We start from the raw sequence: 27,914 nt of genomic DNA, 5'->3' as shown, positions 1-27,914 counted from the left end.
TTTCTCTTTTTAAAAGGGTAGAAATCAGGAAATCAAAAATACTTGCAATCCAGTAGTTGTTCACTCGTGTTTATTCCGTCTGCTTATAGAAATCCATAAAGATAAGACAATTAGCAGAGATGGACACTTTCTTCTTTTCCTGCTTTTGCAGGCGCGCACTGAAGGTCGGAGCTTGGCAGGGTTATTTATGGGACTCGACCCCCAGGGCTCTGCTTAATAAAAAAACAAAGCCCCTGGGGAGGTCTACCACTCCCCCGCAGCTCTTATCTCACCCTTTCATCCAGGGAGAGAGATTAAAGCTGGCTTTTTCCTGGCTTTTACGATGTTCAGTATGGAGCCCCTTAATTAGGAACTCAGAGAAGAAGGTGGCGCCACAGGAAGTCCTCTACCATCACCAATTATATTCCTTTAATTTTTCCTCTTTTGATCAAGTTGAGGAGAAGGAATCTCCAACTGGCATTGGAAATCCTATTTAGCCTTTTAGTTTTCCATTTCCATCGGATTACATATGTGGCATTAAGGACTAGAAAATAGCTGGCTGAGGATTTTTTCCAGCTCTGAAGCCACTTAGCATCTGAGCATTTCCTGAGATTGACAACTGAGACACATTGGCTGCATCTTTCCCTTGTCATTGAGTAAGACTCACTTGCAAAGTTTGGTTCGGATAACTCTGTTAGCAAATCCTATATAGACCATCTCCAACAAAAGAAACTGGCTCTGCAGAAAATAGCAATAGCACTTAGACTTAGGTACCACTCCACATTGCTTTACAGACAATGCAATGCAGAAGAGGCTTCCAGCAAAGCTGACCAATTAATTTGGGAGAATGTAGCCAAATTGCCCTGAACTGTAGGATCCATGAATTGTCAGGCACGAACAACCAGACCCACCCATATAGAGTTCAAACTAGCTACTTTATTGTTCTCTGCCTATAATCTAGGAATCTCCCCAGACTGGCAGCTTTCACCTGGAAAAGGACAGATAAGGCTTTAAGACCTTTGCCTTCTTGTGTTTATGTAGAGAGTCTAGGCTAATTCCCCACCTGAGCCCCCTCCCAATAGGGACAGTTGCTGTCCAACAGGGGATTAGGAACCTGGAAGGATCATCAAACAAGGAGTCAAAATTTGTCATTTGATTCTTTGCTGGACAGATCTCTGGATGATGAGGTGACAATGACCCTGCAAAGACATTCCACTTAATGGGAATTTATTTTATCTTGTTTATCTAGGAAAATTTGCATCGCTGTTGGATAGAAATGTATTTTGCAACTTGGTGGAGGATGGTTTTCTTTTAAACTTGCTAGTCCTAAATATTTCTTGTGTTTAAAATAAGGAAGTTAATGCTTCAAGCCATTCAGTTGCACTTGATAAATGCAGTTCTTCCATTCATTTTGCAAGCCTTAACTCAGACATATGATAATGATCTCTGTGCTGCGTCAACTGCAAAGTCATGGAATCAATCATCAACCAATCCATTACCTCACACTTAGAAACTAACAACCCACTCTCCAATAAACAATTTGGTTTCAGGAAAAAATTATCATGCAACTTACAACTTCTTCACTGCAAAAACATGTGGACTACAAATCTCGATCAAGGCAAAACAATAGATGCATTCTACATAGACTTCTGCAAAGCTTTTGACTCAGTGGTACACGATAAACTTCTCCTAAAATTAAAATCCTATGGGATTTCAGGACCCCTTCACAAATGGATATCTGTCCAACAGACAACAAGTGGTCAAAATTGGCAATGCTCTATCAAATCCTGTTCCTGTCAAGAGATATGGATGATAGACAATGCATCTGTCATCCAAAAAGACCTTGATCATCTAACCACTTGGTCTAAAACTTGGCAACTCCAGATCTCAACCAGCAAATGCTCAGTCTTACATATTGGAAAAAAGAATCCAAACACTAAGTTCATACTTGATGGACATTACCTTACAGAGGACCCCCACCCCGTTAAAGACCTTGGAGTTTTCATGTCAAATGCTCTAAGTGTCAAAGCCCACTGTAACTACATAGCAAAAAAGGCTCTAAGAGTTGTAAACCTAATCCTGAGTAGCTTCTTTTCCAAAAACACTACACTACTAACCAGAGCATATAAAACATTTGCTAGACCAATTCTAGAATACAGCTCACCTGTTTGGAACCCTCACCACATCTCTGACATCAATACAATTGAGCGAGTCCAGAAATATTTTACAAGAAGAGTTCTCCATTCCTCTGAAAACAATAAAATACCTTATCCCACCAGACTTGAAATCCTAGGCTTAGAAAACTTTGAACTCCGTCGCCTTCGACAAGACCTAAGTTTAACTCATAGAATCATCTATTGTAATGTCCTTCCTGTTAAAGACTACTTCAGCTTCAATTGCAACAATACAAGAGCAACCAACAGATTTAAACTTAATGTTAACCGCTTTAATCTAGATTGCAGAAAATATGACTTCTGTAACAGAATCATCAGTGCTTGGAATACTTTACCTGACTCTGTGGTCTCTTCCCATAATCCTAAAAGCTTCAACCAAAAACTTTCTACTATTGACCTCACTGTAAGAGGAAGAGTGCACAAACGTGCCTACCGTTCCTGTCCTATTGTTTTTCTTTTCTTTTCTTATACCTCCTAATATTTACTCATATATATGTTTATATACTATATAATCGTTTTTATATGATGTTGTGGCAAAAATAAATAAATAAATAAATAAAAAATAAAAATCTCATTGCACACATTTCCTGCCTCACTTTTGCTCTCATTCCTCCTGTTTTCATTTGCGATTGTTTGGTGCTCTATTTTTTTTAATTTTATTTATTTTGTCATAAAAGTATATACAAGCATAAGCATGAAAATAACTATATAACATATAAGCATATAAGTGAGTATAAGTATGTAATAACTATATTAATTGGATTATATTAATTGGATATAATGAAAGGAATCAATAGGACAGGAACGGTAGGCACGCTGTCTATGCACGCCTGACCTCTTAGGAATGGGGTGAGGTCAATAATAGAGACTTTTTGGTTAAAGATTTGGGGATTTTGAGAAGAGACCACAGAGTCAGGTAGTGTGTTCCAAGTATTAATAACTCTGTTACAGAAGTCATATTTTTTCTGCAATCAAGATTGAAACGGTTAATGTTGAGTTTAAATCTATTGTTTGTTCTTCTATTGTTATGATTGAAGCTGAAATAGTCTTCAACAGGAAGGACATTGCTTAGATGATTCTATAAGTTAAGCACAGGTCTTGTCAAAGGCGGCGAAGTTCTAAGTTTTCTAAATTCAAGATTTCAAGTCTGGTGGCATAAGATATTTTGTTGTATTCAGAGGAGTGGAGAACTCTTCTTGTAAAATATTTCTGGACACATTCAATTGTATTGATGTCTGAAATGTGATATGGGTTCCAGACAGGTGAGCTGTATTCAAGAATTGGTCTAGCAAATGTTTTATAAGCTCTGGTTAGCAGTGTTTCTGGAGAAGAAGCTTCGATTAGGTTTACAACCAGGGGTGGGTTCTAAATTTTTTTGCTATCGGTTCTGTGGGTGTGGCTTATTTTGTGGGCCTGGCTTGATGGTCATGTGACAGTGGGTGTGGCTTGATGGTCATATGACTGGGTAGGCATGGCCAACTCAATGTCTCTCATGTCAAGAGGTACCTCGCCTGCCCCTCCCATCCCAGCCATTCCTTGTCACACCCAGCCTCAATGTATCTATAGTTCTGCAAAAATATTGTTCACCTTTTTGCAACTTTATTATCTACATACTATAGATCAGTGTTCTCCAAACTTGGCCACTTTAACTCCCAGAATTCCTCAGCCAGCTTTGCTGTCTTAAAGTCTTAAAGTGGCCAAGGTTAGAGACCTCTGCTATAGATGTACTTTCATGGACCACTGAAAGGAGGAAATGGCTCACATGCTTTGCCTAAGAGTGTGATAGGCAACAGGCTTTTAAGGGGCTGCTAGAAAGAAGGGGGGAGGAAGTATTTTCCAAAGCACCAGAAGGCAAAACAAGAAGCAATGGATGGAAACTCAACAAAGAGAGAAGCAACCTAAAACTAAAAACAAACTTCCTGACAATGTGAACCTATATAGGTTTCAGTCATAATTTCACATATAAAATAGCCATTCATGTAATACAACCTGCATATTGTCCAAAACAATCATTATGGCTGATGTTTGACAGCAAGCCTAAAATGCCCATTCCCTCCCCACTCCAGGAGAAGGTTACTTCAAAATCCCCATTTCCTCCCTACCCCACTAATCTGTTCTGGGAAGGACTCAAACGCCCCCCTCTTTATTTCCCAAATAAAATATCCCAGATAATTAAGGAATAGTCAAGCTGCTAGCAAGGAACCTGCCTGGAATTCCACATTCCTGCCAGCTGCATAAAGGAAACTTTGTAGAGATCATAGAAAGTGGAAGCTGGAAGTTCGGCTCCATTTACAAGCAGGCAGAAAACTTATTCAAGACAGGATAATTCACAATGGAAATCGCCCAAACCTTTTTAGAAACACAAAGCCCATGTTGCACAAACCTCAAAACTTCAAAAACATTGAACCATATAAGAATTCCTCCTCTTATCCAATTTGTTGTTCAGCTGACCCAGAAAGGAGCTTCTAGCCGCTCTGTCAATTTAAAAAGATAGCGTTCCCCCCGCCTCCCCTTCTTCTTTGCCAAGCGATCTCCTGGCTGAGCCTCAATTTAAAGGGACAGTATCTTGTTGTTGTTGTTTTCTCTTCTTCAACAAGTGAGTCTTGATTTTTTCCTTCTAGCCGATCAGCTGGGAGTTCGGAGGCAGCAATAGATTGGGGGCGGGGCCAGGCAGAATTTTTACTATTGGTTCTCCGAACTACTCAAAATGTTTATTACCGGTTCTTGCGAACTGGGGAGAACCGGTAGCAACCCACTACTGTTTAAACTCTTAAAGCCTTTTTTGCGATGTCGTTGCAGTGGGCTTTGGCACTTAGATCATTGGATATGAAAACTCCAAGGTCTTTAACAGGATGGGGGTCATCTTTAAGGTAATGTCCATCAAGCTTGTACTTAGTGTTTAGGTTCTTTTTTCCAATATGTAAGACTGAGCATTTGCTGGTTGAGATTTGGAGTTGCCAAGTTTTAGACCATTCAGATACAAAGTCAAGGTCTTTTTGAAGGGTAGAAGTATTGTTGGTGGTGTTAAATAGTTTGACATCCTCAGCAAAGAGAACACAATAAGTTGAGATAAGGTCACAGAGATCATTTATGTATAGTATGAAGAGAGTTGGTCCAAGAACGCTGCCTTGGGGAACGCCACTCTTGACAGGAACAGGATTTGATTTGCTTGTAGTAAAAGAGTAGAGAAAGAGGCTTTGACCTGAGAAAATGATTGTAAAATTAACTAGGCTTCACGATATGCTTCAAGGAGGGTTAATGGGGTCTGGTGGCTGTTAATCAGTTGGCTTCACCAAACCAGAAATGGATGATTTCTTTTTTTTTTTCTTTTTTTTTATTCAAAAAGTTTTACAAAATTTTTCCCCCCCTTTCCCCCCCTACTCCCCCCTCCCTTCGCAACCCCTCCCCCTGACTTCCCGGAACGAGCACAAGGTATAGTTAAAAATAAAACAAACATATGCTAAAAAACTTTCGTTCCAACTTAATTATACCCCTACAATCATCAATTCCTAACTTCCCCCAAAAACAATCAAAAATAATACATCATAATCATTCAAAAACAGTCTGATAACTCTTAGTCTGATATCTACGTTGAATATAGTCAATCCATTTTTTCCATTCCTTTAAGTATCTTTCTTGCGTATTGTCTTTCAAAAAGGCTGATATCTTCGCCATCTCAGCCAAATTGGCAACTTTCAATATCCATTCTTCTATTGTTGGTACTTCTTTTTTCTTCCAATATTGTCCTATTAGTAATCTTGCTGCAGTTATTAGATTTAAAATCAATTTAGTCTCAATTACTGTACAATCCGTAATAATTCCCAACAAGAAAAATTGGCAGGAACTTTATCTTCTTTTTCAAAACATTTTGTAAAATCCACCAAATTTTTATCCAAAAGGCCTTTATGTCCTTACAAGTCCACCAAATGTGAAAATATGTAGCATCATCACAATTACATCTCCAACATTTTGCTTGCATTTCTGGATACATACACGATAATTTTTTAGGATCTAGATGCCATCTATAAAACATTTTATAAAAATTTTCCCTCAGATTCTGTGCCTGCGTGAATTTAACATTTCTAACCCAAATTTTTCCCCACGTTTCCAATAATATTGGCTCCTGAAAATTTTGTGCCCACTTTATCATACAGTCCTTTACCAAGTCCCTTTCAGAATCTATTTCAAGTAACACATTATACAATCTCTTTATATGCTCCTGAGACTGATTTCTAATTTGCTTTATCAAATTTCCCTCATTCTGCTCTATACCAATTTTCTGATCTCCCTTCCATCTAGCACGTAGTTGCTCATATTGAAACCAAGTATAATTTTTCCCTTCCTCTCTTAATACTTGCAGAGATTTTAACTGCAAATTACCTCTTTCAGTATACAAAAGATCTTTATATGTAATCATTTCCTGATTCTGTTCTATGTTTATATTTTCTACTGTATGTCTAGGACTTGCCCATATAGGAACCTTATAATTTAATTTATAAGAGTATTTTTCCAAACACATGAAGAGCATTTCTTAGCACATGATTTTTAAAGGCCTTATCCACTTTTTTGTCATAAATTAAATATGCATGCCATCCATATAGCAAATCATAACCTTCTATATTCAAAATTCTGTCCTCTGTTAAATTAAACCAATCACTTATTGCAGAGAGAGCAGCTGCTTCATAATATAATTTAAAATTAGGCATTTTAAACCTCCCTTTCCGAGAATCTTGAATTATTTTCATTTTAACCCTAGCTTTTTACCTTCCCATATAAATTTGTTAATTCCTTCTGCCATTCCTCAAGATTCTTATCTTTCTTAATTATTGGTATCATCTGAAAGAGGAATAAAATCTAGGTAAAACATTCATTTTAATAGCAGCAATTCTCCCAGCAAAGATAATTGCAATTTTTCCAAACAATCAACTCCTTCTGAACTTTTGCCATAAAACCTCATAGTTATTCTTATACAATTTCACATTTGACGTAATATAAACCCCTAAGTACTTAACCTTCTTTACAATTTCAAATCCTGTTACTTCCTCTAGTTTTTCTTTCTGTTGTCTGGCCATATTTTTATTATCACTTTTGTCTTTTCTGATTTACCTTAAACCCTGAGACATTCCCATATTGATCAATTATTTCCAACAAAGATTTACTAGAATTTATAGGGTTTGTTAAAGTAATCACCAAATCATCTGCAAAAGCTCTTAACTTATATTCATACTGTCTAACTCTAATTCCCTCTATCTCCTTTACTTCTCGTATTTTATCCAATAATGGTTCTAGAGTTAAAATAAACAATAATGGTGATAAAGGACATCCCTGTCTTGTTCCTTTCGCAATCTTAAAAGGTTCTGTTAAACTACCATTGATTATAATCTGTGCTGTTTGCTCTCCATAAATTGCCTTAATTATTCTTAAAAAACCATCTCCAAATTGCATCTTTTCTATTAATTTAAATAAAAAATCCCAATGCAATCGATCAAAAGCTTTCTCTGCATCGAGAAAAATAAATGCTGCTGGAATAAAATTTTTCTTTTCTAAGTACTCCAGTAAATTAACAATCTGCCATTGTTAATTGTGGATGATTTCTCACTGCCTGATCTCTTTTTCCTTTCTATCTGCTCTCTTGCTCTTGCATTCTGTCCATCACGCTGAACCCCAGAGGAGAGACCTGGGATGGAGGCCCCCCAAGTGAACGGTGAGCTCCACCCCCTCCTTATAGCTTCCACCCTTCCTTGCCCCTCCCTCTTGGCAGTTTTCCAAAGGGTAATGTAATGCGCCCATTGAAAACAGAACTCCAAGGCCAGGTAGATTCCTCAAAGAATAGTTTTATGGGATACATCATATTGGCACAACTGGTGAAAACCGACTCTGAAAGTTCCCGTGGTTTTCACCTAGTTAAAAAGTGAAAGTCCTCCCCTTTCCCTCAATTCATCAGTCACATTGTACAATGCTGGCTGGTTGCTTGGTTACTCCGCTCCTCCTCTCTCTCAGACACCTCCTAGGATGACCTTGGTTCCCACAGGAAAACTTTTCGTTTTGGCTACTAAACCCCATTGTCTATTTTCCCCCCTCCCTGTCCCCACTTCTGCCTTGTGGCAACCCTGAAGCCTCCAAGATGGCCTCAACCAGATTCGCTTCAGGGTTGACAGTCAGACCTTCCCCCTTAATTGGTGGGGAGCTCCTGCAAAAGAAAAGAAAATCAGATAGAGGTCAATTATTGTTCAATCAACCCCCACTTTCCCCCCCCCTCCACCAGGGGTCCCTGAAAGGGAGGGAGGAGGGATGCTTCTGGGGGCAGATTGCTTTGAATGCTTTTACTTTTGCTGTCACCGCATGGGAATTGGGGAGGAGGGCTGGGCCGTCAGGACGGATTCCCTCCCAGCTAGTTCCAGCCTGTTACCTAAGCGAATACCTTTGCGACATTGTATTGGCTACTGGTGGATATGGGGCACTGGGTGGGGGCTGAACAGGGGAAATTAGCTTAACACTTTGCGTGGGAAACTTCAGACTCCGCCTGACTGACTCTGCACTCACTTCTGGTTTGATAGTTTTCCAGGAATTTGATAACTTCTCAAACATGGGGAACTCTTTTCTATAAATGTATCACCCAGTTTCTGGTGGGCTCTACAAACATTTAAATCAGGAGAAATTTGCCAGTGACATGTCCTTCCCTCACCCCTCCTGCTCCATGTTGTGGCCACTCTTGGACCACACAAGTCCCACAAGGGCAACATGAGAGGGAAAAAATCACCATTTACCTCTCCTACCAAACAAACCCAGAAAAGCCAAAGCAAACCATACAAAACCGTACAAGCCACAACAGAACAGAAATACCAGCTCCACATCCAGGGGAAGATGGAACTTGGGGAGGCTCCCACTACAGACTTTCCCCACCCCAACTTCTCTCCTGGGGCAGGTTGTCTTCACATCCTGCACCCCAGTCACTCATAGCAATAGCCCTTAGACTTATATACCGCTTCACAGTACTTCACAGCCCTCTCTAAGCGGTTTATAGAGTCAGCCTCTTGCCCCCAACAATCTGGCTCCTCATTTTACCCACCAAGGAAGGACGGAAGGCTGAGTCAACCTTGAGCCTGGTTAGATTCGAACTGCCAAACTGCTGGCAGCCGGCAGTCAGCGAAAGGAACCTGCATTCTAACCACTGCGCCACCTCGGCTTTTGCAACAAAGCAAGGGGATTACCTATTTATCTACTCACATTTGCATGCTTTTGAACTGCTAGGTTAGCAGGATCTTAGTACACTTTATCAAATCTTCTACCGCAATGCAATACTCAATAAAGTTATGCTTAAAGAGATCTGATCATCTCGACTTCCTGGCTTGGTTGGGTTCATCAGTGAGAACTTTGACAACCAGAACTTGTGGCATCTTCAAGAAGCTATTGTTTATGGTCTAATTCTGTAAACTGCCCAGAATATAAGAATAACATTACTCTATATTAACTGAACAAATAAATGAATTGCACAAAACAAATTGCAAGCACAGTAAGAAGAGGACTGCACAATTTTGCAGCTGTGATGTCTCTCCAACCAAAGAGGCTGTCCTTGTATATTTAGCAGAAGTTTCTCTAGACTTCTCTTCACTTCTTGTTGAAACACCAACCACCGACATGTCCCAAAAGAGCATACTCGGCTTGTGGTTATCAATTGTTCTCTTAACAGCTGGTAAGTTTTATCTGTTTTGCTTATGTTTCTAGCTTTAGTTTCAAACCAGGACACAAATTTGGGGTGCAAAACATGATTCGTTTCCTTGACTCCAGCTTGAATCATTACTGGAATAGATATGAAACTCTGGAGGAACTTGGACCCCATTCAAAATTGCTAAGTTGGAGAACAGGAAGGACATTGTAACAGATGATTCTATGAGTTAAACTCAGGTCATGTCGAAGGCAGGTCATGTCGAAGTTTTAAATTTTCTAAACTCAAGATTTCAAGTCTGGTGGCATAAGGTATTTTGCTGTAAACAGAGGAGTGGAGAACTCTTCTTGTAAAATATTTCTGGACACGCTCAATTGTATTAATATCCGAAATGAGGTGTGGGTTCCAGACAGATGAGCTGTATTCAAGAATTGGTCTAGCAAATGTTTTATATGCTCTGGTTAGTAGTGTAATCTTTCTGGAGAAGAAGCTACACAAGATTAAGTTTACAAGTCTTAAAGCCTTTTTTGTGATGTAGTTGCAGTGGGCTTTGGCACTTAGATCATTGGATATGAAAATTCCAACGTCTTTAACGGGGTGACTTGTTATGTCCATCAAGCTTGTATTTAGTGTTCTGATTCTTTTTTCCAATGTGTATAATGTTTATAATGTAGGTTACATGTATGCAAGAAAACATCACAGTTGTATACTATAAATTCTAAATAAACTTCCCCAACATGGTGGCCTCTCCCTTCACAATGTGTCACATGTGAGAGGAGAGAAATTCATTGTCAGAGAAATGAGTGACACATATTTTCCCTGCTCTAATTCAAGCAAAACCATTGATTGATCCATGCTATTGATGCTTCTCCTTCCTCCTTGGCCTTCCTGTGATTTTGTGGTCTTTCACAAATGGTGTCTCTCCATCTCTCCTGCTAAGTACGTTTGGTGGACTCTGATCTGAAAGTGACCTGCACTCCTGAGGGGACTGGAAACAGAACCTGGCAGCTGAATTGCTCTACAGGGATCTGGGAAGACAGAGCGAACATCAGATGGACTTCATCTGCCCAGAGCACAGGTCCTACCCCTGTGATCCAGTTTGTCTCCCTTGACCTCAATGCAACATGCACAGCAGAAAACCCTGCTAGCCAGGCATCCAGGACGGTCTCCTTAAAGCAAATTTGTGCAGGTAAGTTTTTTTTTTCTTAAAAGAGGCAGTGGGACCAAAGATGAATCTGAGATTCTCTGGAGTGATATAAGGTCTCCTACTTGAGCAGGGGTATCAAACTCAATTTCATTGAGTTGGGCTACAACCAACAATCCACAAAGAATTCTGTGCAAACATATGGATTACAGTCATGAAGCATTACTTCCTACCATCACCAATTATATTCCTTTAATTTTTCTTCTTTTGATCAAGTTGAGGGGAAGGAATCTCCAAACTGGCATTGGAAATTCTATTTAGCCTTTTAGTTTTCCATTTCCATCGGATTATATATGTGGCATTAAGGACTAGAAAATAGCTGGTTGAGGATTTTTTCCAGCTCTGAAGCCACTTAGCATCTGAGCATTTCCTGAGATTGACAACTGAGACACATTGGCTGCATCTTTCCCTTGTCTTTGAGTAAGACTCACTTGCAAAGTTTCTTTCGAATCCTATATAGACCATCTCCAACAAAAGAAACTGGCTCTGCAGACAATAGCAATAGCACTTAGATTTAGGTACCACTCCACATTGCTTTACAGACAATGCAATGCAGAAGAGGCTTCCAGCAAAGCTGACCAATTATTTATTTATTTATTTATTTATTTATTTATTTATTTATTTATTTATTTATTTATTTATTTATTTATTTATTTATTTATTTATTTATTTATTTATTTAGTCACAACATCATACAAAAAGATTATATAGTATATAAACATATATATGAGTAAATATTAGGAGGTATAAGCATATATATGCTTATATAGGAAGAAGAAAAGAAAAACAATAGGACAGGAACGGTAGGCACGTTTGTGCGCTTATGCACGCCCCTTATCGTCCTCTTAGGAATGGGGTGAGGTCAATAGTAGAAAGTTTTTGGATAAAACTTTTAGGATTATGGGAAAAGACCACAGAGTCAGGTAAAGTATTCCAAGCACTGATGATTCTGTTACAGAAGTCATATTTTCTGCAATCTAGATTAAAGCGGTTAACATTAAGTTTAAATCTATTGGTTGCCCTTGTATTATTGCAATTAAAGTTGAAGTAGTCTTTGACAGGAAGGACATTACAATAGATGATTCTGTGAGTTAAGCTTAGGTCTTGTCGAAGGTGACGGAGTTCCAAGTTTTCTAAGCCTAGGATTTCAAGTCTGGTGGGATAAGGTATTTTGTTGTTTTCAGAGGAATGGAGAACTCTTCTTGTAAAATATTTCTGGACACGTTCAATTGTATTGATGTCAGAGATGTGGTGAGGGTTCCAAACAGGCGAGCTGTATTCTAGAATTGGTCTAGCAAATGTTTTATATGCTCTGGTTAGAAGTGTGGTGTTTTTGGAAAAGAAGCTACGCAAAATTAGGTTTACAACTCTTAGAGCTTTTTTTGCTATGTAGTTGCAGTGGGCTTTGGCACTTAAATCATTTGACATGAAAACTCCAAGGTCTTTAACGGGATGGGGGTCGTCTGTAAGGTAATGTCCATCTAGTATGTACTTAGTTTTTGGGTTCTTTTTTCCTATATGTAAAACTGAGCATTTGCTGGTTGAAATTTGGAGCTGCCAATTTTTAGACCAAGCGGTTAGATGGTCAAGGTCGTTTTGAATGATAGAAGTGTTGTCTGTGGTGTTAAATAGTTTGACATCGTCAGCAAAGAGAACACAATTACTTGAGATATGGTCACAAAGATCATTAATGTATAGTATAAAGAGTGTTGGTCCAAGGACGCTGCCTTGAGGAACCCCACTCTTGACAGGAACAGGATTTGATAAAGCATTGCCAATTTTGACCACTTGTTGTCTGTTAGACAGAAAAGCAGATATCCATTTGTGGAGGGGTCCTGAGATGCTTTAGGATGTTAGTTTTAGGAGAAGTTTATCGTGTACTACTAAGACAAAAGCTTTGCAGAAGTCTATGTAGATTGCATCTATTGATTTGCCTTGATCTAGATTTGAAGTCCATATGTTTTTGCAGTGGAGAAGTTGTAAGTTACATGATAACTTTTTCCTGAAACCAAATTATTTGTTGGAGAGTAGGTTGTTAGTTTCTAAGTGTGAGGTATTAATTAATTAATTTGGGAGAATGTAGCCAAATTACCCTGAACTGTAGGATCCATGAATTGTCAGGCACGAACAACCAGACCCACCCATGTAGAGTGGTGGTTGATGGTTCAAATGACTGTGTTTCCCCTGCTGTCAGGGAGCTCCACAATAGAGTCCATGGCAATCTCTTCCCATGGCCGGGACAGACCTGCCACCTGTTGGAGTAATCTTGGGGGGTTTCCTGGTCTCTCTTTTTTTATTGTTTTTATATCGCAAACGCACATGCACAGTGCGCACCACACACCAAATGTGATGTGCGTGCACAGTGCATGCCAAAAGGAGGCATGGGGTAAGTAGAACAGTGCGCACGTGGGGGTGATCAGCTGTGGCACGCAATGTTTTTTTTTACTTTTAAAATCATTTTTGTGGGTTTGCTTTCACAAACCCCAGGAAACTTTGGAGTTATCAGTCACTGTCAGCCTCCACTCCAATCTTCATATAGTTTTGAATCATTATATCAGTAGATAGAATGTAAAATGTTTATTTCTGTATTATAAACTGTTAAGGAAATGAGATGTATCATGCCTCCGTCCAGGGTGAGGGAAAGGAGCCTATTATGTGTGTCGGCTGACATAACAGGGGGGAGGGATGATTAACTATTGAGTGTTATCAGCGCGCGCTTTTCTAACCGACACTTCATTCCTAAATTGACTGACATCCAGAGACCTGTGGAAGAAGATTACCACGAGGGGCCGTGAAGGAGTTGGCATTGGACCAGACCAGCCTGACCTCCTGGAGGAGGAGGGACAATTGGGGGGATATGATATGTTAGCCATATTTTGTCTCAGTTCCAGCTTTGCTTGGCTGCCACCAAGACTGTAAAAGTAAAAGTACTTGTTTTCATTCCAAATGGAGTCAAGGTGATTTCTTTCCTATTTACCGTCGGAGGTAGCCTGACAGTCACATTGTCCAATAGAGGTGCTGTCCGGTTGCTAGATAACTTCTTTCCTCCTCTCTCCAGCCACTTGTTGGGATGTTCTTGGTTCCCATGGGAAACTATTTTATTTTAACTACCAAACCCCAGCTATCTCTATTCCCCCCTCCCTATCCCCTCCAGCTGGACAGCTGACAGGGGTATTTTGAATGACACTCAAGTGTCCTCCAGATGTATTTTTCAGGCGGCCTGGTCTGCCTGAGGCTTGGTGGGAGCCTTAGGTCTCTCTAGTGGGACAGATCTTCCTTTTGAGCCCCAGGAGAAGGACTCGGTTTCTACGTAGGTCTGGTGGCTCTTCTGCTGCTAGGGGGCCATGAAGTCTCCTTTCTCTGGTGTTTGCTGAAAATGATTAACAGGCTCTGTGGCTCTTTTTCACAGGTCAGACCAAGAACTTCTACAGGCTGCCTCTCTGGGCCCTGCTGTGCCTTAGCAAAGTAGGAAGTCTTCTCCTTCTTGGCTGTTTGGGACTCATTCTGGTGATGAAAACCAAGAAAGGTACCCTCCTAAGGATGATTTCTAAGAAGATCGACTCTTCCGTTCTCTTTTCCAGCTATTGATGGATAATGGGTTATCCAGAGGAACTGGGTGGAATTGTCTTTGCACTAAAAAAAGAATAGCGAATAGACACTTCAGAGCTGCTGAACATGTGGCCTTGGCATTGCCTTGCCTTGCCTTGCCTTGCATTGCCAGACCTAGAAACAGACCAGGTGTCAGGTTAAGAGCTTGCTTAATGTCAGGAATGCCTCCTTTCAATATTCAAGAAAGAAAAACCCCAACTCCATTGTTTGTAGAGAAAGGTACTTTTACTGAGTATGAACTGAATGCAACAAAGTGAAAGCAAGCTCTGAGGTAACAGGCGTGGATTACACATAGAAGAATTAAGCATCAAGCCCTCCCGCCCCCGGTAGTCCAGTCAGTCTTGTCCAATCCACGTTCCTCTTAGGTGGCACGTGGGATGCATCTTCAGATGGTTCCATCCCTCTCGTATGCCCAGACTGGAAACCATTCACTTTAAGTTTCATTTCTGAGACGAGTTTCGTTTCTCCTTCAGCAGGCAGTTTCTCCCCCCACCCCATCACTATGACAGCTGTAGCACGCTAGACCTAAATCAGGGATATATTACCCACTATAATAGAACAGCAATAAAGCAATTAACTCTTAGCAAGAAAGCAATAAACTGGAGCAAGCGGAGGCTGACACCAAGTAGGTATTGGAATTAAACAGACCTTATGGCAACCTAGGACCCAGGGTTGAGGGTTTCAGGTTTAGTACCCATGCCACAATCCTGCCCCTTGTGCTCACTTGCAAGGCCTGGTCATCAGAGCTTCAGCTTTCCTGGTCCCCCCAGCTGCTGAATGCCAGGTCGGTCTGCAAAAAGGCACAGATGCCAAATGCCATCCCATACCCCAATGTATCAGGGTTTACTTGATATCCATACCCCCTTGGAGAAATCCCATCCTCCAAGACTTAAGTCTCTCCCTCTCGTGGATTCCATGTATGTCTTGCTGCAGAGCCATTGACCACCAAGACATGGACAGCTCCTAAAGCTGACGGTTCCTATCTAATCATCTGAGCTAAGTGCAGAGGTCCATAGCTTCAGTTCCTGGTAGAAGGTTTGAAGCCCAGAGAACAGGATCTCGCAATATAAGTCTGTTGATTTCTAATATGGACAAAAATGATCCCATGATGCCTCCTGGTCAGTCCAGGAGAATAGCCTTAGAATTGAAGATGCCAAGTGATCCAGTAGAAACAGGATAGTTGCCCTCCATCCATCTGGTCTCACCAAAGGTCATCGGTGCATGACTGATGTGGTTTCTGTCCCACACCCCATTCTGACTCTTGGCTTAGAGGGCCTAATATTCTGTTTTGTCCTGGTCTCTGTCTGACTGTGGCCCAGCCACCATCTCAGCATCTCTGAAAGGGAAGGTTGGAGAGTATTTATCATCACCTGCCTCCAGCCCCCTAGCCCCTTTCTGATCACTCTGGCCAACCAGTAGTTCTAGGGTTGAATTCACAGATAGCTCAGTAAAGAGCCCAGGGCATCTTCTCTTTTTCTCAGGATCTACAGGTTCAGAATGATCCCAAGTACCTCCACAACACAAAGCCTCTGTCATCTCAGCCATCTCAGTCAATCCTTAGGTTCAACATAGAGTTCCACTTCGAGCCCACCTCCTTCACAGTAGTAGGAAGACATGGATCCCTCACATCCAGGACATAAACTATTTCAACTCCTACCCTCAAAAGGATGCTATAGAGCACTGCACACCAGAACAACTAGACACAAGAACAGTTTTTACCCGAAGGCCATCACTCTGCTAAACAAATAATTCCCTCAACGCTGTCAAACTATTTACTGAATCTGCACTACTATTAATCTTCTCATAGTTCCCATCACCAATCTCTTTCCACTTATGACTGTATGACTGCAACTTTGTTGCTGGCAATCCTTATGATTTATATTGATATATTGACCATCAATTGTGTTGTAAATGTTGTACCTTGATGAAGGTATCTTTTCTTTTATGTACACTGAGAGCATATGCACCAAGACAAATTCCTTGTGTGTCCAATCACACTTGGCCAATAAAAAATTCTATTCTATTCTATTCTATTCTATTCTATTCTATTCTATTCTATTCTATTCCAAATAAATAAATAATTGCTGTGGCCAAACTCCTCCTCCTCCTTCTGCACCATCTGTCCTGTTCCACCTGGCAGCCCCTTGGACCTCTACCTTTTCTTCCTTCCGTCTCCTAAAGCTCAAAAGTCTCCTTGGTTTTCTTCCCAGCAGTTGGAGGAGAGAGGCTTCGAGTCCGATACCTGCCAGAGGAACCCATCACCACTACCCAAGGTCAGGCCCCACAGCTTTCCCAGACCCACATTGGCTGAAACTGATGGACTCCAGAAATGAATCTCCCTCCCGCCCTTCACTTCAGATGCCCATGGACTTCCTCTTGGCTTTCAAGACAAATCTTTGGAACAAGGGAGCTTCTGTAGTCCATCCAACAAGTTCTATTCCCATTTTGCCTAGTGTGAGGGGCACAAAGCATGTTGTTTCCCTATGGCCACCCCATTGCCTCTCCTGCCTCCCCTTAAAAGCTGTGACTGTGAAAGGGATCTTGGAGTCTTATGAACAATCAGCTAAATATGAGCCAGCAATGTGTGATGGCAGCCAAAAATGCCAACACAATCCTAAACTGCGTTAACAGAGGGATACAATCAAGACCAAGGGAGGTACTACTACCACTCTATAAAGCCTTAGTAAGAACACACCTAGAGTACTGCATCCAGTTTTGGTCACCACACTATAAAAAAATGATGAGAGTCTTGAAAGAGTGCAGAGAAGAGCACTGGAAGCTAAAACATATGATGAATGGTTGCAGGAACTGGGCCTCGCTGGTCTAGTGAAGAGAAGGACCAGGGGCGACATGATAGAACCTTCCAATATTTGAGGGGCTGCCACATTACAAAAAAGATGCTGAGACTTTAGAAAAAAAGGCAACTTTTGACTCCTCTTTCAAACCAGCAGTCCTTTCTGTCCAAACTGTGGACTTTGCTGTCTTCCAAAGAGTGGCCTTTGTCTTTTAAATGTAGGTGGACTGCTGAATCTAGTCCTGATGTGTTTTTTCTCCTCTGTTGTGCCATGTGTTTATGAAGTGGTTGTTTTGTTTCCCCAATGTACGGATCTGCACATGGCTCACTGCATTATACTGCATATACCACATTGCTCAGAATTTGACTGGGTGTTTTATCTTTGGGGCAGACAAACTTCTGCCTTAGTGTACTCTTGGGTTTGAAGTGTGCAAGTATGTTATGTTGGCTGAAGGTCCTCCTGAGCTTTTCCGATATGCCTGCAATTTATGGAATGACAATGTTGCTTCCTTTATTGTTCTCTTGTCTGTTATGGAGGAGCTCCTGTAAGGTCTTTTTTGAGATTTGATGAAGGCCCACTTGGGATAGCCACACATTCTGAGGGCTTCCTTGATGTGTTTTCGTTCTTTTTCTTTCCCATCTTTGCTGGTAGGCAGGCCTTCAGCTCGGTGGTGTAGGTTTCTGAAGCAACGAGGTATATGCAGTACAATGCAGCAAGCCACATGCGGGAATTTCAGATCCGGCCTTGTTTTTCTTGCTATCACTATCTCCCAATAAAAGTTCCTTTTGAAATGATGCTTGTTTCAAGAATTCTGCTTACTGGAGGAGAGAGGAGAGGCAAATCCTTATAGACTCAAACTTTCACCTATATTCCTCTTTGCTCACAGCTTGATAAAGAATGTGGGGGGGGGGGGTGGATTGAAAGGCAAGGGTGGGGGGAATAACCTCCAAGCATCGTTGGTTCCCATGTGCCAGCTCTCCTTCTCAAGGACACCCAAAGCAGATGCCACAGCGTGATCGGCTGGTTCTCAAAACAAAATGAATAGAAGTGATTGGTGGATGTAATGACTGTGGTTGGCCCATGGGGAACGAGGCAGTGAATGGGGCAGTGAACCAGTGGGTCACAATATATTCAGTAATTGCCTAGACCAAGGATTTGCAAACCTGGCTCCTTTAAGACTTGTGGACTTCAACTCCCAGAGTTCCTCAGCCAGCTTTGCTGTCCACAAGTCTTAAAGGAGCCAAGTTTGCAGACCCTTGGTCTAGACCCATATTCCAAACTAGGCAGCCTGGTTCAAGGGGCAGCCAGGCATCGCAGAGCCCAGGGCCTAGCAAACTTGAGGCAGCCAACTACCACAGCCCTCCCCCTGCATCCTTCGAACCAGGCAGCGTTCCCCAGGGACCTGCCCCAGGTGGAGGACTTGTGGAGGACTTGATCAACATTCTCTCCCCAACGAGACCAGCAGCGCCCTCCCTCCGCCTCCTGCTAGCCCCGCGGCCCTTCCAGGGCCCGTCTGGCAGAGGATAAAAGACCTAGAGCAGGGCTCTGCAAACTTGGCTCTTTTAAGACTTGTGGACTTTAACTCCCAGAGTTGAAGTCCACAAGTCTTAAAAGAGCCAAGTTTGCAGACCCCTGGCCTAGAGCAACCCATCCAGCAAAGGAAACTGGTGGCTGCGAGAAATTGGGGGTGTTGCAACATTAAGCAACATATAGATCTGAAACCAGAAATATTTTTGTAGGGTATAAGGCTGGACGGTTATTGTATTTATTTTTGTAAATACTGACAGCAGCAAGGATTGTATTTGCACAATATAAGAACACTCCATCAAATGAGGATGTAATTTGGAAAATATTAGTCTGCGCAGGACATAGGAGTAAATTATAGGCCACCCAACCAAGCAGAAAAAATTGATGTCCTTTTTGATAACCAACTAACAAATATATGTAGGAAACACACTACAATAGTAATGGGGGACTTCAATTACCCTGACATCCTTCCTGTCGAAGACTACTTCAGCTTCAACCATAACAATACACGAGCACACAATAGATTCAAACTTAAAGTGAACCGCTCCAATCTTGATTGTAGAAAATATGACTTCAGTAACAGAGTTGTTAATGCCTGGAATGCACTAACTGACTCTGTGGTCTCATCCCAAAATCCCGAAAGCTTTAACCAAAGACTATCTACTGTTGACCTCACCCCATTCCTAAGAGGTCTGTAAGGGGCGTGCATAAGAGCACCAGCATGTCTATCGTTCCTGTCCTAATGTTCCCTTTTGTTGTATTCAATTTGTGTGTTTATTTCATGCTTATACTTATGCTTATACTGTTTAGTACGTGTTTGACAAAATAAATAAAAAATAAACACACTACAATAGTAATGGGGGACTTCAATTACCCTGACATCAATTGGAAGATTAATTATGCATCAAATGAGAAATCAAATAGATTGCTAACCAACCTAGCTGACAACTTTGTTGTCCAAAAGATAAGAGGGGGGAACTAGAGGAACAGCCATACAGGACTTAATTCTTACAAACAGAGAAGACGTGATAGAGGGAGTTGAAACTGCAGGAACCTTGGGTGAGAGTGACCATGTCATACAGGAATTCAACATAACACAAACACAAGCAGTAGAACTGTGATGGAGAACCTATGGCACGTGAGCCAGAGGTGGCCCCAGTTCAGCTCCACTGCACATGCACACAGGGCTCCCACTGATCAGCTGGTTTTAGGGTCTCTGCCATGCAGGCACTGGAGGCAGAGTGTGTGCAGGGGGGCGTCATGTGCTCATGCGCAGGGGCCACATGCACATGCACGGGGAATAGGGTGTGTGCAGGGCCATGTGTGTATATTGTGGGGGGGGGTGCACGCAGATTGCATTTTGGGGGTTTGAGCACACACACCCGCATTCATGTGCGTGCTTGCATGCTTTGGACACTGAGTCCGGAACAGGTTAGCCATCACTGCAATAGAACATAATGATACCAGAGTCTTAGATTTTAAAAGAGCTGATTTTAGTAAACTCAGAGAGAACTTGGGAAAGATTCCTTGGATGCAAATCCTAACTCAAGAATCTTGGGAAACTCTGAAATCAGAGGCTGTGGTGGCCTATTTTGCACAAAGGCTGGCCGGGGATTGTGGGAGTTATGGGGCAGCCTTTGACTTTGGGGTGGATTTCCAGATAGGCAGAAAGTTTCCTGCAAGAACAGACCCATCCCTGAAACGGTTGGGCAACTCAACTGAGCCAGATGGGGCCTGGAGGGTCCAGGAGGGTCCTTTTCCCCTGGATCTCGCCTCCCTTCAGGCTCTGGGTCACCTGCAGAGCAAGCCAAACCTTGTTGTGCCTTGTTCAATTAATGAATGCAATGGCTTCCCTCCAGAAAATCACTGGAGGTTTTGAAGAAGAGACTGTCTGGAATAGTACAGGGTCTCCTGCTTCGGCAGCGGGCTGGACTAGAAGACCTCCAAGGCCCCTTCCATTCTGTTTCAAGCAGACAGAGGCCATTTGGTCTCCACCAACATTTGGGGTCAATCTTGTCTGGGATGATGGGAGCTGAAATCCAACCATCGGCAGGCAGCTCCAGGCCATGTGTTCTATTTATTCACTTCTACAACTTCTACACAAGGCTTGGTTTGATCCAGAGAAAGCTACTTTGGGCACCCGAGTTCTCTTTTCTCTGCCCCCCCGCAACCCAGGCTAAAAATAGCTAGAATTTCCTTGTGGTAAGATGGGTGGCCAATAAATTCAATAAATAAAAATAAAATAAATCCCGAAGATTTGTGGTGACGGGAAGATTGTCTTCCTTTTTGGAGAAAACATCCAACGCTCTGAAGAGGTTCAGCCAACGCAGGAGATGGGCACAAAAAGGGGACAGAAAAGAGAAGGAACTTCATCAGGAAGTTCCTTAATTCCTTTATTCCGGCATTTCTCAAGATGGGCTGGTTTAGAAGGAATCGTGGGAGTTTAAATCTTTCTGCTGCTTCCTGGATTTTGGCAGCAGCTCAACAGCTGTAACTGGAGTGGAAGGTTGTTGGTAGCTCAGCCTGGTAGCCAGTGCCCTCTTATGGCTAATGTCACAATATTGCAGCTTCTTCTTGTCCTACGGAGTGTTTCTCAAGCTTGTGTACAAATTCAACTCCCAGAATCACTCCACCCATTTGAAGGCATGTTCACTGTGGAATTCTGGGACTGAAGTCCATCCATCTTAAAAGCATACTCATGAATGAAGGTGAATTAAAGCATACCGGCTGGGGAATTCTGGGAGCTGAAGTCCGTCAATTTTCAAGTGGTCAAGCTTGAGAGGCAATGGCCTAAAGTGACTAGGACACTATGATTCTGCGAGATGAAAAATTATTAGAACTTCATGGGATCTTGATTCTATCCCTCTACTTATGCAGCTTAGGATTCCATTGGCTTTTTTGGCTGCTGCCATACCTTCCTGGCATATATTTAAGTGCTTGTCTACTACTAATTAATTACAACTGGTTCTTAATTAATTAATTAAGATAGGTCACTCCCCATTCTCCCCATTCTCCTCCAGACGTCCAGAGAGGTCCAGACGTCCTCTCCAGAAGAAGACAGGGACCAATTGCCTGTGTATCTTGTCCTGGCCAGTCCGAGTTCGGATCCAACCCTCCAGGCACCAACTCCACCCTCCAGGCGTACGTCCACCAGCTGCCCTCCATGGAGCAGGAACTGGACATTTCCTGAGTGAGGTGCACAAACAGCAGGGCACCCTGGGGGTCAAGGCAGGGAAGGAGAGGGACCCCCGAATCTGAAGAAGTGGTGCTTGGAAAAACTGCGCATCACCGTCTGTGAAATTGCTGACAGTGAGCAGGGGGACTCAGCATGGAGCAGAGGACGCAAGAGGAAGCTCAAATAGAGAAGAGGGCACCATGAAATTTTGAGGTGTGCCCAGTGGGTGGATGGATGGCAGCCAGAATGAAGGGGGCTCAGAAGTAACTGGACATCATGATTTGTGGTGGCACATTTATTAGGAATAAATTATGAACCCAGTTGAGACGAGTCCAGGTAGACTTCTTCTGTGCACCGGTCAGGTCATTGGGAAATGGAGTGCGGTGCCAGGAGTCCATGGTTTACCATATCTTCAGTGGGTCTCCTGGATCCTCATGGTGTGTTTCTTCCTTTTTTATTTTGCTTATTCTGTTGGGGAAAGTCAGCTCCCTGCAGACCTCTAGAGTCTCAAATGTCCAACTTGGTGATTTTTGAGATGTGGGGACTTCAACTCCCAGAATTCCCAGCCAGAATGCCTGGATTAGTTCGGTTCGTATTCATGGCTTGTGGGGACTCTACGCTTGTCAGATGATACGGGGCAGCATCAAGTGGTTGTGGCTCAGTCAGCAATCGCCCGGTGAAAGGGCTGTGGTCCCACTTCAGTCGCTGACTTCAGATTGTGCAATGGGGGTCGTTGGTCTGCTTGGGGGTCGAAGGGGCCTCTGCCCAGCCTCACTGTGGTCTCAGCCAGGACGTGATGCGCTGAAGAGGGTCCCTTCCATCTTCGTCATCCGTTGCTCTTTTTTCCTTCCGTTCAGTCGGGTCCAGTTCTCGAAGACTGTCTGAACATGTCCAGGTAAGGTTTCCAGAAGTGGTTTGCCATTGCCTCCTTTCTAGGGCTGAGAAAAAATGGTTGGGCTAAGGTCACTGAGATGGCCTTCTCCAAGGGGAGGAAGAAAGGAGAGAGAGGAAGAAACAAGGAGGGACGGAGGGAGGGAGGGAGGGAGGGAGGGAGGGAGGGAGGGAGGGAGGGAAGGAAGGAAGGAAGGAAGGAAGGAAGGAAGGAAGGAAGGAAGGAAGGAAGGAAGGAAGGCTTTGGTGCCTATTGGAGGACTAGAACTCACCATTGCCTGGGGATTGGCCCAAGGTGACACAGCCGCCTCTTGTGAGCATTCCAGGAGTAAGAACTGACCATGCCTATAGCAGGAGGAGAAGACACCCTTTCTTGGTTATTGGTCCTAAGTCACTAAGCAGACTGTTGTGAGAATTGTAAGAATTGAACTCACCTTCTCCTTCTGATTGGCTCACTCAGTGTTATCTTGCAGGACAGGAACTCACCATGCCTATTGCCAGAAAGGAAGTCATCTGGCCAAAACTCAACCGTTGATCTGCTCAGCTGCCTGTCCTGCATATTGCAGGGAAAGGACTCACCCTCTCCTGGGAATAGGCAACAAGTCGCTCAGCCAGAGGTCACGCATGTTGCCGAAGTAGAACTCACAAAACCTATTGCAGGAATAGAAGTTATTCTCTTTTGGTTTATTGGCCCAAAAGTCAATAAGACGGCTGTCCTGTGAATTGAAGAGGGAGAAATCACCACCGATTCCTTATAGGTCAAAAGTCATAACCACAACTGCCATTCGCATTGCACGACTAGGACTTTCCTTGCCAACTGCAAGACTATGAGTTACAATCAGCTAGTTATGAGCCCAAAGTCCTCCAGTTGCTGTTTCAAGTAGTTTAATCATAAGGAAGATGCACAATAAGCCATCATTACAGGTAATGATGTGTTTAACTCATAGAATCATCTATTGCAATGTCCTTGCAAAGTAATGGAATGTATCTCATATCATATCTCAAAGTATCTCATGCAAAGTAATGGAATCCATCATAAATCAATCCATTACACTCCATCTTGAAACAAACAACCTTCTCTCTAATAAACAATTTGTTTTCAGAAAAAAAATGTCTTCTAATCTACAACTTCTCCACTTGAAAAACATACGGACTACCAACCTTGATCAAGGAAAAGCAATAGATGCAATCTACATAGACTTCTGCAAAGCTTTTGATTCAGTAGTACATGATAAACTACTCCTCAAACTAAAATCCTATGGCATTTTGGGACCTCTTCACAATTGGATAAATGCCTTCCTGTCAAACAAACAACAAGTGGTCAAAATTGGCAACGCTATATCAAATCCTGTTCCTGTCAAAAGTGGCGTTCCCCAAGGTAGTGTTCTTGGACCAACACTCTTCATACTATACATAAATGATCTCTGCAACCTCATCTCAAGTTATTGTGTTCTCTTTGCTGACGTTGTCAAACTATTTAATACCACTAATAATACTTCGACCCTTCAAGAAGACCTTGACAATTTCCGATTGGTCTAAAACTTGGCAACTCCAAATCTCAACCAGCAAATGCTCAGTATTACATATTGAAAAAAAGAACCCTAACATCAAGTACAAACTTGATGGACATTACCTAACTGATGACCCCCACCCTGTTAAAGATCTTGGAGTTCTCATATCAAATGACCTTAATGCCAAAGCTCACTGCAACTACATAGCGAAAAAAGCCCTAAGAGTTGTAAACCTAATTTTACGCAGCTTCTTTTCTAAAAACTCTACACTACTAACTAGAGCATACAAAACATTTGCCAGACCTATTCTTGAATACAGCTCATCCGTCTGGGACCCATACGATATCTCTGACATAAATACAATAGAAAGAGTCCAGAAATATTTTACTAGAAGAGTTCTTCACTCCTCCGAAAACAACAAAATGCCATATACCAACAGACTCGAAATCCTGGGATTAGAAAACTTACAACTCCATCGACTTCGACATGACCGGTGTTTAACACACAAAATCATCTATTGCAATATCCTTCCTATAAAAGACTACTTCAACTTCAATCGCAATATTACAAGAGCAAAAAATAGATTCAAGCTAAATGTCAACCACTTCAAACTTGATTGCAGAAAATATGACTTCTGTAACAGAGTTGTTAATGCTTGGAACTCATTACCTGACTCCATAGTCTATACTCAAAATCCCCAAATCTTAAACCAAAAACTGTGTACTATTGACCTCACCCCATTCCTAAGAGGGCTATAAGGGGCGTGCATAAGAGCACAAAAGTGCCTATTGTTCCTGTCCTATTGTTCGCTTCATCATATCAAATTGATATAGTTGATCCATATTTTTTTACATATATGTATATATTTTCTACAAAATATGTTGTTTTATCTATGAAAATTGTTTGTGTATACTGTTGTGACAAAAACAAATTAAAAAAAAAAACTTCCTGCAGGAAAGGCACCTACCTTCAGGATTTTGGAAGCAGGACCTTGAGATGGTGAGTATTCATCGAGCTTCCTATAGGAAAGGCACCTACCTTCAGTTTTTGTTTCCAAAATCCTGAAGGTAGGTGCCTTTCCTGGAGGAAGCTATAGGAATATGCACTCTCTCCGGGTTCTGCTTCCAAAATCCTGAAGGTATGTTTCTTTTCTAGAGGAAGCTCTACGAATATACTCCATCTCCGCGTCCTACTTTCAAAATCATGAACATATGTGCCTTTCCTGGAGGAATCTGTAGGAATACTCACCATCTCTAGGTCCTGCTTCCAAAATCATGAAGTAGGTGCCTTTCCTGGAGGAAGCTCGATGAATACTCACCATCTCTGGGTCCTGCTTTCACAATCATAAAGGTAGGCGTCTTTCCTGTACGAAGCTCGATGAATACTCACCATCTCCAGGTCCTGCTTCCAAAATCATGAAGGTAGGTACCTTTCCTGGAGGAAGCTCGACGAATACTCACCGTCTCCTTGTCCTGCTTTCACAATCATAAAGGTAGGTGACCTTCCTGTAGGAAGCTCAACGAATACTCACCAACTCCCTGTCCTGCTTTCAAAATCATGACCATAGGTGCCTTTCCTGGAGGAATCTTTAGGAATACTCACCATCTCCGGGTCCTGCTACCAAAATCCTGAAGGTAGGTACTTTTCCTGGAGGAAACTCTAAATATACTCACCGTCTCCGGGTCCTGCTTTCACAATCATAATGGCAGGTGATTTTCCTGTAGGAAGCTCGACAAATACTCACCATCTCCGGGTCCTGCTTCCTAAATCCTGAACGTAGGTCCTTTCCTGGAGGAAGCTCTTGGAATACTCACCATCTCTGGATCCTGCTGCCAAAATCATGAAGGTAGGTGCCTTTCCTGGAAGAACTTCAACAAATACTCACCGTCTCCGGGTCCTGCTTCCAAAATCCTGAAGGTAGGTACCTTTCCTTGAGGAAGCTAAACAAATACTCACCTTCTCCGTGTCCTGCTTTCAAAATTAAAAAGGTAGGTGCCTTTTCTGGAGGAAGCTCTTGGAATACTCACAATCTCCGGATCCTGCTTCTAAAATCATGAAGGTAGGTGCCTTTCCTGGAGGAAGCTTGATGAATAATCACAATCTTTGGGTCCTGCTTTCACAATCATAAAGGTAGGTGCCTTTTCTGTAGGAAGCTCGACAAATACTCACCATCTCCGCTTCCTGCTTTCAAAATCATGAACATAGGTGCTTTTCCTGGAGGAAGCTCAATGAATACTCACATTCTCCGGATCCTGCTTCTAAAATCATGAAGGAAGGTGCCTTTCCTGCAGGAAGCTCTTGGAATACTCACCATCTCCGGATCCTGCTTCTAAAATCATGAACGTAGGTGCCTTTCCTGGAGGAATCTGTAAGAATACTCACCATCTCTAGGTCCTAGTTCCAAAATGCTGAAGGTAGGTTCCTTTCCTGGAGGAAGCTCGATGAATACTCAGCATCTCTGGGTCCTCCTTCCAAATCCTGAAGGTAGGTGCCTTTTCTGGAGGAAGCTCTTGGAATACTCACCATCTCCAGGTACTGTTTCAAAAATCCTGAAGGTAGGTGCCTTTCCTGGAGGAATCTCTATGAATACTCACCATCTAGGGGTTCTGCTTCCAAAATCCTGAAGGTAGGTGCCTTTCCTGTACGAATCTCTATGAATACTCACCATCTCCGGGTCCTGCTTCCTAAATCCTGAACGTAGGTCCTTTCCTGGAGGAAGCTCTTGGAATGCTCACCATCTCTGGATCCTGCTGCCAAAATCATGAAGGTAGGTGCCTTTCCTGGAAGAATTTCAACAAATACTCACCGTCTCCGGGTCCTGCTTCCAAAATCCTGAAGGTAGGTACCTTTCCTTGAGGAAGCTAAACAAATACTCACCTTCTCCGTGTCCTGCTTTCAAAATTAAAAAGGTAGGTGCCTTTTCTGGAGGAAGCTCTTGGAATACTCACCATCTCCGGATCCTTCTTCTAAAATCATGAAGGTAGGTGCCTTTCCTGGAGGAAGCTCTAGGAATACTCACCATCTCCAGGTACTGCTTCAAAAATCCTGAAGGTAGGTGCCTTTCCTGGAGGAATCTCTATGAATACTCACCATCTAGGGGTTCTGCTTCCAAAATCCTGAAGGTAGGTGCCTTTCCTGTAGGAATCTCTATGAATACTCACCGTCTCTGGGTCCTTCTTCCAAAATACTGAAGGTAGGTGCCTTTCCTGGAGGAAGTTCAACGAATACTCACCATCTTCAGGTACTGCTTCCAAAATCCTGAAGGAAGGTGCCTTTCCTGGAGGAATCTATAGGAATACTCAACACCTCCAGGTCCTGCTTCCAAAATCCTGAAGGTAGGTGCCTTTCCTGCAGAAAGCTCTTTCAATACTCACCAACTCCGG

The 27,914-nt window shown here is 42.4% G+C and overlaps 1 protein-coding gene across 1 annotated transcript in view; it reads left to right on the top strand.

Annotated features, from left to right (window-relative positions):
- LOC131186838 (T-lymphocyte surface antigen Ly-9-like) overlaps window positions 1-22,144 on the top strand; it is a 37,793-nt gene extending 15,649 nt beyond the window's left edge. Inside the window, exons 3-5 of the mRNA XM_058160764.1 lie at window positions 14,433-14,549; window positions 16,843-16,905; window positions 21,975-22,144. Coding sequence (XP_058016747.1) covers window positions 14,433-14,549; window positions 16,843-16,905; window positions 21,975-22,144 — 350 coding nt within the window. The remainder of the gene's footprint in view (window positions 1-14,432; window positions 14,550-16,842; window positions 16,906-21,974) is intronic.
- Window positions 22,145-27,914: the final 5,770 nt, after the last annotated feature.

Source organism: Ahaetulla prasina, chromosome 17 (assembly GCF_028640845.1).
Source record: "Ahaetulla prasina isolate Xishuangbanna chromosome 17, ASM2864084v1, whole genome shotgun sequence".
Taxonomy (NCBI): Eukaryota; Metazoa; Chordata; class Lepidosauria; order Squamata; family Colubridae; genus Ahaetulla; species Ahaetulla prasina.
Note: the sequence above shows the minus strand (reverse complement) of the source record. Positions and strands in the feature narration are given on the sequence as shown.